We start from the raw sequence: 11459 nt of genomic DNA on the forward strand, positions 1-11459 counted from the left end.
CATCTTTCTCTCCAGTGGGGACCCAACGTAGCTTACTTACATTGTTTGACTTCCACCCATTGTTAGGAAACTTTTGAAAGGAGCCTGGTTTTGAACAGAATACAGTACAAGGGAAGAGCCTCTGCTTTGCACGCAGAAGGTCCCAGGTTCAATCCCTGGCATATCCAGTTAGAAGGGCCAGGTGATGTGCAAGACTTCTACCCAGGACCCCAGAGACCTACTGCTAGTCTGGGTAGGCAATACTGACCTTGATGGACCAATGGCCTAATTCATTATAAGGCCTCTTGTGAAAAAGGTGAAATCTGAACTAGCCACCAGATTTTTTAAAAAAATCCTCCTTAAAATATGAAAAAGAATACAAGGAATTGAGGATCAGAAATTCTGAATATTTCACTCCTCCCAAAGATTCCATTTTCAGGTATATCCTAGGCAAGAGACTCACAGCAACATCTCTTCCCCAAAAGTCAAACAGCCCACTCACCTGGGAGCAAGCATCACTGTGGGCATCACTTTGGGAATAAGCTTGCATCGGATGGGGCAATAACAATTGCTCCACCAGTTGCTCCCCCAAATTTGACCACCACAGAGCCTCCTGGCGCCCGGGCAAAAGCAGCAGTCCTCTACGCTCCAAGGCATGGACTTCCTCTAGAGCAGGCAGCGGGAGTCCCGCAGTCTCAAGTAGCGGAAGAGCCCATCAGAGCCACATCCACTAGAGGAATAGGGGAGTCCCAGACTGCTGCCCACTTTGGGCTCTCTCACCTGTGGAAGTAGTGACCGCAAAACATGCTGCCCAGCAGCCTGCAGTCAAATGTGGCCCATCTAGCGAATCACCCTCGTCCACTGTGCTCAGCTCCCCCCCCCCGCTGGAAGCGGCAGCTGAGGGGGCAGCGGAGGGAACTCGCCTGACATTTCCACAGGGACAGGCCTGGAGCCCACCAGGTGCGACTTCAGCGTGGGAGAGGTGCTAAACCTGTCCACACTTGTGACGCAGTAAGACACTGCCGGAGCAGAGTAGCCAGGCCCAGCCAAGCACGGGCCGTTGAAAGGCAGAAGCGCTGAGCCAGGGTCAGAGAGCAGCTTCCCCGGGGACAAGAGGGGAGCTGGCACCCCACAGCTGCTCGTCTTTTCCTTTGAGATGCCCAGCTTTGTCCAGCAGCAGCAGCAGCCGCCGGAGCAGCCTGAGGGGCGCCTGGAGCTTCGCTTGCCTTGACCCCCCCCCCCCCCCCCCCCCCGGACCTGTTTCCCTGCCTCTCTCCTTTCTCCCCCCTTCCGTGGCAGCCTCTCCTGTTGCTTCCACTCCCACCCAATTTCTCCCTTTCGCAACTCCTACTGCCCCTTGTGGAAACACCTCCTCCCCTAGTTCCCTCTCTTCCTTTCCCTGCCATCTTAGCTCAGCAATCGTCTCTCACCCCTCCCCTTCTCTAGGTAACCCCTTCTCCCCTTCACTCCCGAGGAAGCACACAGGGCAAGCAGAGCAGGGGTGGCTTTTGGTAAGCCGAGGGAGGGGCCGGGAGGGGCGACAGGGTGAGGGAGCAGCCTGAGCCGAGCAGGGCTCGTTGGCACACAAGGTGTGGGGAGGGCTTTTGGCGGGGGTGGGGAGGGCTTTTGGCGGGGGGCAGGGCAGCAGGCGCCCTCCCCCAGGAGCCACCCTAGGCAAAAGTGGGTGGGCCAGCCCTGCTGTTAGACAATTGTCCCAGCTCAATATTAGCAGCAATTACCACAAAACAGGGGGCTACCACAAACAGAACAAATGAAAGTGCTGTACTACATTAGTAGAAACTTCTTCAGATTATTAATCCTGTGCCTTTCTGGTTTTTGACATTCTGTTTTAGCTCTAGCATTCATAGTAACATTAGTACCGGGATAACTGCGCCAAAGCCTGAGCCGTTTCCTTGATACGGAGTGTGTTCTGGTTCAGCACATCTATAGATGGCACAAAGAGACAGGCACGGTTCACATCATCAGTGTAGAAGTCACTGTCAGAGATAGCAGTTAAGAGTTCATTGTATTCCCGGGAAATGGTATGACTGACTGGCATGCCATATTCATCCACATATTTCTTTAGGGAGTAAATATAGACCTTGATTTTATTTTTAGGGTTGAAGCCGCAGCGGTAGACATCAAAGCATGTGTGCATCCTGCAGCTGAGGTCTCCTCGCTCTGGGATGGCGCTCTCTGCAGGAATCTTAATTATAGGTACATCATGAATGCTGTGCTTTTCAACTGTCCAATCATTTGAAGACTCTATGGAGTGCGGCCAGAACTGGAACATGCCTGTGGCGATGAGACCCAGCAGGACAACGGAGAAGAGAGCAATGTAGTAGATGCGGTGTTTGGTCTTCATTCTTGGGATGAGGGCTGGACCCCGGGTGCTATATTTGACTGACGCACACATAATGAAAGAAGCCACCTTTCCTACGAGCTTCTGCATAGAAAACAAAATTTAAAAAGAGATAATTTTTACATTGTTGCAAGGTGCAAATCCATTCAATTAATAAAAATGTTCTTGTGGCTCAGCAGATTGAAACTGTATTCTTGATGCACCAAAATTCTAATTACATGAAAATGCTGATTTCCCATACCAAATAAGACTATACTTTGTACATACCAATATGGAAAAAATGGAACAAACCCACAAAATTGGAACAACTCGATGGGGAGGGCGGGGTACAAATCAAATGACTAAATAAATAAAAACCAGGGGAAATCTCAAATTTCTTATATCATCTCTTTCTATTTAGTATTCAATGCTAACACCATGCTGGATGCAATACTAAATGCAAGTTCCTGCCTAGGTTAGAAAGTTTTGGTGTGTGTGGGGGGGGATTAGTGTGAGCCACCCTGGGAATTGCTTCTATCTGTAGAAAAACAAGCACACTAAATTATCAACAAATGACTACACATTTATATAGTGTTTTAGAGCGTTGAGTATACTTCACAGACATTCTCTTAGTTTTCCTTACAACAAGCCAGCAAGGTAGGTCAGAATAACTACCATACACAGCAGATGAGCAGCTCATGCACTCTTGAAAGACAGCAGCTTGCCAAAGACAACCTAGTAAGTTCATACCAGGGGCACTGTGCTGGTGAAAGTTACCAAAGCATAACAGATAATAATAGTTTTGCACTTCTACTGTTCATTTTAAATTACAAACAAGCAGAATAAATTGTCAGTTTGTACACTGGACTCGATATCTAGTTTATAGCATCTGAACATCTGTAGAGGGCCAAATACGGTTTTGAGGTTTTTCCAGCTCCCTTCCTCTTGTAGCCCTCTGAACCTATAGTACAACACAGTAGATGGTGCCTTGGGGCAGAATCAGTAACAGCTTAGGGCACACATCCAACTGCACACTGAATACAGATGAACAAGTCAAAACATTTCATTTTCAGATAAGCAAAGACTAAATAATCACTGGACCTAACTAAAGGCTATTCTGGTAGAAGTCATTTATCTGATAGGGAAATTCTGAGGGCTGCTTCTTACATAGCATTTTGCCACTATACTAAGGAACTCCTTAAAGACATGCTCCATTAGATGCAGAAGCCATATGTATATATATATGGTACTGCTTCTCTTTTTTGCATTTTTTAATATGTGTGTGTGTGTGTGTAAGAGAGAGAGAAAACCTGGAAGTCATGGCAACCTCTAGGTGACTGGCCCTTACTGGGGGGTCTGGAGGATATTAAAGAGAGGTGGCTGAATAAAGCCTGCCCCTGCCTCTCCCATCCAAGTACTTGCCAGAGTTGACCCTGCTTAGCTTCCAAGGTCTGTCGAGATCGTGCTTGCCTGGGCTATGCAGGTCAAGGTGCTGCTTCTCTTTTTAAAGTGCTACCAGATCCAAGCAGGTGGAGAAGTGTGTGTAGTGCTCAGGGAAAGCAGGGTTCACATTCCAGTCTGCCATGAAGATTCCTGCATGACCTTGGACCACCTTAACCTACCTCCCAGGGTTGTAGTTAGACTGGGGGGGGGGGGCAGCAGAACTATGTTTGTTGTCCAGAAGTACTTGGAGATCAAAAGAGATAAAAATATGCAGACAGCTAGGGTTGTGCATACACTTATGCCCTTTCATTCCTGCAGCAACACACAAGCATTTTATACTTGAACGCTGATATCAAAAGTCATACAAGCCTTAACCTTGCCAAAAGATATTAACTGATATACAGCAACATTTTTACTAGAGTGTTTTACCACCTCTATATCTGTTTCACGCCATCATACCTGCAGTGAATTAAAGTTCACTTAAACATCAAACATGTTATGCATCGATTGAACAGTTTTAAGATTAGGAAGTGTTAATGCCTTTAACTGAGAGAAACTAGTAAGTTCCAGGCCAGTAATAACCTCATAAAATACCAGGCTGTGGTCAACCCGGCCTAGAGAGTAGGTAGAAAATCAGAGATGAAACAGAGTGGTTTTCATTTCCCAGATTGTGCCCATATTATATTTCCAAATGTTTATGCTGAAGTATTTCATCATGGGAGACAGCAGATATGAAAGCCAAACAGAATCTTGCATATCGGTTTTTTCCCACCCATGGGAGAAAAAAACCAAATGCTACTCCATGCAGCTTGTTGGATGACTCACCAGGGTAACCAGAGACTCTCAGCCTAACCACAGGGATGCTGTGAGGAGGAAAGAACAACCAGATAGCCCTGTGAGATTTGAATGTGAGATAAAGTAGATGATCTTGTCTTTCAGGGGAAGAACAACAGTTAAGGGAGTGCTGTTTTGAATTAACAGCAGGAAGAGAAAGGATTAAGCACTCTTTCAGTCCCAATCACAGCTTCTGAGGCAGGTTTTCAATGAAGACACAAATGTACAACTGCATGTAAGGTGTACTTTGCCCCTTAGCATGCATCAACAATACTCCCTGAGACCAAATGCTGCTCTGATTAAAATTTGACATAAGATTGTTAAAATGTAAGAAGTGGAGATCTAAATTCATAGAGGAGGGGGAACTTCATGCCCTCTAGTGCTATTTGCAGCGTCTCATCTTAAAAAGAAACCCACTGGGAGACTAGTCGTTTAATGGCTGTCTTAATTATTTACCTTATTTACAGTCTGCCTTTCTCACTGATACTCAAGGCAGATCACACAGTACAAATCAATGCAATCTAAAGGGTGAGACATTGAATAAGCAATGCAATTGGACTAGGATTACAGCAGTCTGAAACAAAGCATATGACCAAACCTGTCCTGGTGGAGCATAGCAGCAGAGGTGGTCGTACAAATATGTGGGTCCAAACTCATGCAGAGCTATACCTTGAACTGAACCTGATAACGGATGGGCAGCCAGTGGAGTGACTGCAGAATGGGTGTAATAAGCATGCTCCATCTAGCTTGATAATAGCCAAACTGCAGCATGCTATACCAACTGGAGTATTTAAGATGGCTTCAAGGACAGACTTGTGTAAGAGTACTTACAATAGTCTTGTCTCAATGCTACCATGGCATGGATCTAAATAGCCATACCAGCTGAGGTAAGGCAGGGGCCATTTTCTGACCTAAATGACATTGAAAGAAAACACTTTTTCAACAACATTAACCTGCTTCTCCAGCAGTAAGGCTGAATCCAGTATAACCCCATGGCTCTTAAACAAGTCAGCAAGGGTCATCTGACAGCAAATATGGACACAGAGCTAACTTGAGAAAGGATATTCTCAGATACCACCAAACGTATGGAAATCCCTCCTTCAAGATACTGGTCTGTCTTTTTCCATCACTCTCTTCTGCCAACAGGCTGTTTGGCATTCCCTCAATGTCACTCCTTGCTACATTTAGTTGTGGGGGTTTTAAATATATTTTATTTTAATTAATTTTATGACATTTTATATTGTTCTACTTTTAACTGTTAATTGTCTTGGAGGCTCTGTGTGGGCTAAAAGGCAGGATACAAATTTTAGACATAAATCAAATATACGCTCCCCACACCAGCTCCCTTTCCATCTTCCACTTTGCTCCATTTTGTCCCTCTTCCCCAAATTTGTCTCTTATTGCTGCCTCTCCCTCTGTTTCCTCCCTCCCCTCTCCCTACTGCCAGCTGACTGTGCAGGCATCAGCCTTTATTTATTTGCATTTTTATTCTACTTTTTGTACAAATCTGGGAGTTTTGCAGAACCATGTATCCCAACCATGGGTGGCCCCACTGTGTAGATTTTTGATCTACTTGGAGCCACACATAAGTATTAAACATATAGATAGGCTGTAATATTCTTATTCACATCTAGGATTCTAAATCTCACAACATTTGACTTTCAAACAAGGCATATTCGCTACCCTTTATTTCAAGATAAGACAAATAGTTAATCTGTTATACTGTTTATCTTTTTCAGTGATCACTTGCTATCTGTTGATTTCCACCACCAAAACACTCATTTCAACGACACATTAATCTGTACATCATTGATCAAATAAATACCTATTTATGCATACACCATTTTAGACCTATAGATTTTTTATATTGGAAGTGAGAGTTAAAGCAAGAGTTCTGAAAAATTAATAAAAGGGCCCATGAACAGCTAGTAAAAATGTGTTATGTTTTTATTACACAGCTATCAAGAATGTCATCATTAAGATGGCTTCAAATCATGAGCACCACAGAGCAAAAGGTAACTAGACTCTTCCATGTTTTACCCAGTTCCTACATGCTCAGTGTGTTCTTCGGAACAGTTTTCTCAGCATACTAGCAAATCAATAATCAGCAAACATAGGCCCTGACCCACCAGCTAATAAATATGCTGTAGGAAGACAGCATTCCTTAAAACTATTAAGACTTCCTTCACAAAGTCCAGACCACATAGCCAAAATGATATCATCGCTATTAAAGTTAGCTATTAGTTTTTCAATAAAACAATTTCACAACTGTACCCCACACCAATGGAATATATTGGTATACCACTGAAATCAGACATCTGTGACCAAGTCTCAAGATGCAGAGGAAAATATTTTCCACCTCAGATTATCATCTAACCACTTATTCATCTTTATATGGATTATTACTCATTTTTGAACCCACTGCTACAAAGCAAAGAATATCATGCACCAAAGACACAGCCTTCCTGCTTGAAGCCATCAGCCAAAACAAAAATGATAGGAACTCCTGCATTACAGGAAAGTTCTTTTTGTTAATTAATTAATTCCTAATTATATCTGCATCCTCAAACCAGGGCCGGCCCGAGGGGTTTGTGCGCCCTAGACGAAACTGCCTTGTGGCGCCCCCCTCAGATGCCAACCACCCGGTGGGGCCTGGAGACCTCCCAGCTGGCCGCCTGGGGGGGGAGACAGAGTGACGCCATGTGAGAGAGTGCCTGTGAGGTAGGTGGGGCTCAGAGAGCTCTCCGGAGAGAGCCTGCAGGAGGAGGAGGGAGGAGGGGCTGGCAGGCAGGAGTGCGCCACCCCCCCAGCCCGGCCGATCGCCTCTGCGCGCACTCCCTACTCCCCCCCCGCAGCAGCCTGAAGAGGCGGAGAAGCACCTGGCTGGCTGCTGGGGCCATGGAGCTGCAGGCGGGCCGTGGCAGCAGAGGAGGAGGAGGAGGCGGCGGCAGTAGCAGCAGCCTCGCCGCGCCAGGGCAGCTGGCCCGCTGGAGCGCTGGCCGGGCGCAGTGGGCCCCGGATCGCCAGCCCATACTGGGCGGGTGCCGCAGCGGCTCCTGCACCTGGCGCCGCTGCCGGGGCTGCGCTGGGGAAGGAGGAAGAGGAGCCCCCCGCCCCCATGGCACCCTCTGCCTCCTCGCCGCCTTCCTTCCTTCCTCTCTCCCCTGCTTTCCTCCCTCGCCGCAGAGAAAGAGAGAGAGAGAGAGAGGGGCGAGCGGGCAGAGACCTTATCCCCGCCACCTTTCTTTTCTCTCTCGCCGGGAGGGGGAGCTCAGCTGCCATGGTCTGGAGGGCGCAACCCCCCAGCGCTTCCCGCCTCCGCTCGCCAGCCGCCATGGCGGCGGTGATCACCCGGTTAGGGCGGCGGCGGGGGGGGCGGGGCGTAGTTTGGCGCCCCTGAGGGCCGGCGTGCCCTAGGCGAGCACCTAGTTCGCCCGGCGGGCGAGCCGGCCCTGCCCAAAGGTTCCTGTCGCAACCTTCAACCAAAAGCCTGGCGGAACATCTCTGCCTTACAAGCCCTGCGGAATGGTAATAAATCCTGCAGGGCACAGATGTTCTCCGGCAGAAAGTTCCACCAGGCGGGGGCCAGGGCCTGACTGAGGACAGCCAGATCTCTCTTATAGGAAGTTCTTTCCATAGAATTTCTATGATTCCTAGAGCTACCCTTTGTCACTTGTGGGTAGTTCTAGGAATTGCCGGAAACTCTATGGTAAGAAGTTCCTGTAGGTAGAGTAAGTAGATGTAGATGAAGCAGCCCTAAGGGCTTTAAAGGTAAACACCAAAAAATGCTTTCTCAAGGCTCTAAACCTCAACTACTTTCCTTAGAAGACACTCAGTTTTACTTGCGTGCAACCAAGAGCCAAACTACTTTTTTTAAGCGGGGACATAAGAACATAAGAGATGCCAATGTTGGATCAGGCCAAAGGCCCATCCAGTCCAACACTCTGTATCACACAGTGGCCAGAAATACCAGTGCCATCAGGAGGTCAGGGCAGTTGGCGCCCTGGACGGGCTTGTGCCCTAGGCCAGACACTAGCTGGCCTAGTGATAGAGCTGGCCCTGCCTCAAACCAGTTCTTTGGGATCATATATAAAGCTTATTTAGCATCACTGAGTTTTCCATTAGATTTATTTACAGTACAATAAGGTTTTAGTAAAAGGCAATTTAACTGTTTTTACTATATGTGTGTATTACTCTGTTTATATTGCTTTGGTTTCTTAGTCTCAGTGGAAAAGGTGAATTATGTTCTAAAAGATTTTCCCACTCCAAATCTCAGCCATTTTCCTGTAATTCCACAAAGATGGCAAAAACTGGATTAGAACCAAGCAAAACACAGAAATGAAACTGAGAAAATAAACAAGGAATTCTGGAGGAGTGCTGAAGGGCAGTAAAAACAGAATATGCAATACCTGATAATATATTTCTTCAAAGATACAAATAACTAAAAGGATTTAAGTAAATAAACAAAAGTAGTGATGTGACTTACATCAATAATGACTAAACTACACTGCACTAGTAGTATCTAACAGGACATTTCAACAGCAGCAGATGGTTAAATTTTTTGCCTAAATCAATCCAACCTTCCCTGTACATTTCTGGGACTGGGATTTAGGTCCACAATTTATGGATATGTAGATACTGGATCTATAGTCACAAACAGTACAAAATAGGTGTCACTGGTGCTTGGGCGGCTGTAATCACCTATGTGTGGGGAGGGAGACCAAACCCTTTTAGGAGAGAACTGAGGGAGAGCCTGGGTTCAAGAGGCTTACAACACCAAAGGTGTAAATCACCTAATCAAAACTGTGTTGACAAACTGTTGAACAACTAAGTAGTTACTAGGATGAATACAGCTTACTAATGTGCTCAGTAATCAGGGTCCCTCTCTGCCAGCCCCAATTTAACTGAGTTGATAAGTTCGGTATCTGTACCTCTTACTAACTCGAAAGCAATCCTATGCAGAATTGCTGCAGCTTGATACCATTCACCTCTACAGGCTTAGACTGAAGTAACTCTACATAGAGTCACGCTGTTCATTTTCTAGAGAGGCACGTTCAAAATGATCCAAGTTTTCGAGACAGGCAGAAATAACGACTAAAGGACTAGAGACCGTTGGGGCTAATGATGTACTTAACGATATCTCCACTGGAAGAAAAAAAAATCGGAAGTACTCCAAAACAGCTAGCCAAACCCCAACCTCAGGCGACTTCGGGAATTCAAGCGAGCAGCGATTCAAGGCTAATATGAAAGCTGTTTTCCCTTCACCAGTCCCCACTTCTTTAGAGATGTGTGTCCCTCCCCCCCATCAGCTTACAGGGAACTTTCGTGTCTGCCCAGCCCCAGCCTGCTACTTACTCGGTCGCCCGAGGTCCCAGAGAGTGGAGAGGCCTCAATGAGAGCACTCTCTGATTCCTCCGCTCCCGCCACAACGTCAGACGTGGCTCCTCATGGGGCCCCTTCTCACCCACGGGCCGCCCGCCCGGCGCCGAGACGGAGGCGGGGGGGAGGGTTACCGCAACAGGCGCCTCCCGCACCCCTCCGTCTCCCCAGCCTCATTGATGGTTCCGGCTTCCGGCCTGGCGTGAGGTCACTTCCCGCGCGCCCTGGCGCAGGAGTACGGTTGATATTGGCTGCTGAGCGCTGTTTCGGTGTGGCTATTTTGAGATGAGAAGCGGCTATTCTTTCTAGAACGGATAAAGCGTTTCCGTTGCGGTCTTTTCCCGGTCTACCTGTTTTTCTGGCATGTTCTCAATGCAAAGGCAAGATAAGCAATGCCCAGTGGCAAAGCAGCTCTCCACCCAAGCAGCAAACGGAGGGGAGGGGAGTCCAATCTATGCAGTGTTACGATTTGTGTTGTGTGGGTCGGAATTTCCGCCTTTTTACAGTATTATTTGCTTAATTGCTATGCGAGCCATATACATGACCAAGTGAGGTCATTTTGGCTCCCCCAGCTCTCCTTTGGGGTTCTTTAAAAGGTTATGGCCCCCGCTGCTGCCGCGTTCACCACCTTTTTCAGGCTCCGGACCTGAAAAACAGCCTGCAGGGCCTTTTTCAGACTCCGCACTAGAACACCAAGGCTTGAAAAAGAGCCAGCCATGTCAATTTCGGCCCCATTATATCCTATGGGCCATTGAAAACATAGGGTATATTCTGGGGGCTGGAGGGGAGGGTGTTTGAGGGAGAGGCTCCAAACTCACACGGTAGCTGCTGGAGCCTCTCCCCAAGATACCAATCAAGTTTGAAGATCATTGGACCAAGGGGTCCAATTCTACAGGCCCCCAAACAGGTTGTCCCTATCCCCATTGTTCTCTATGGTGGGGAAAAAGTAACTGGGGGCAACCTGTTTGGGGGCCCGTAGAATTGGACCCCCTGGTTCAATGTTCCTGAAACATGGTGGGTATCTTGGGGAGAGGCTCCAGCAGCTACCCTGCGATTGTGGAGCCTCTCCCTCAAACCCCCTCTCCTCCAGCCCCCAGAATATGCCTTATGTTTTCAATGGCCCATAAGATATAATGGGGCCGAACTGCGGGAAGCCGATTCAGATCAGAGAATCTGATTTGGCCCACAGCAGCTTGAAAGGGGCCCGAATGGGCCATTTTCGGGGGTGCATTCTGTTCAGACAAACCAAATGCACATCCTTCCAGCAGCTGGCTTGCTCGGGCTCTCAGCAGCCGCGGGGATCCTGAGCAAGCCAAGGGAAGAGAAGGTGGTTTAAACCGCCTCTCCTTCCCTCCAGCAGCCGGGTTGCTCCGGCTCCCCGAGCAAACCAAGGGAAGGGAAGGTGGCGGAGCAGCTGGAGACATTGAGCCTCAGCTCCACAAGTAATGAGCACTCGAGCCCCGCCCCCAGCAGCCCTCAGGCC

The 11459-nt window shown here is 47.7% G+C and overlaps 1 protein-coding gene across 1 annotated transcript in view; it reads right to left on the bottom strand.

The window, feature by feature from the left end:
* The window catches only part of EXT2 (exostosin glycosyltransferase 2), a 125451-nt gene extending 115349 nt beyond the window's left edge, over positions 1-10102 (bottom strand). Inside the window, exons 1-2 of the mRNA XM_015425727.1 lie at positions 9953-10102; positions 1860-2425 (exon numbers count right to left, since the gene is read on the bottom strand). Coding sequence (XP_015281213.1) covers positions 1860-2395 — 536 coding nt within the window. The 5' untranslated portion in view covers positions 2396-2425; positions 9953-10102. The remainder of the gene's footprint in view (positions 1-1859; positions 2426-9952) is intronic.
* Positions 10103-11459: the final 1357 nt, after the last annotated feature.

This window comes from Gekko japonicus, unplaced genomic scaffold (genome assembly GCF_001447785.1).
Source record: "Gekko japonicus isolate JY-2015 unplaced genomic scaffold, Gekko_japonicus_V1.1 scaffold1611, whole genome shotgun sequence".
In the NCBI taxonomy this organism is placed as follows: domain Eukaryota; kingdom Metazoa; phylum Chordata; class Lepidosauria; order Squamata; family Gekkonidae; genus Gekko; species Gekko japonicus.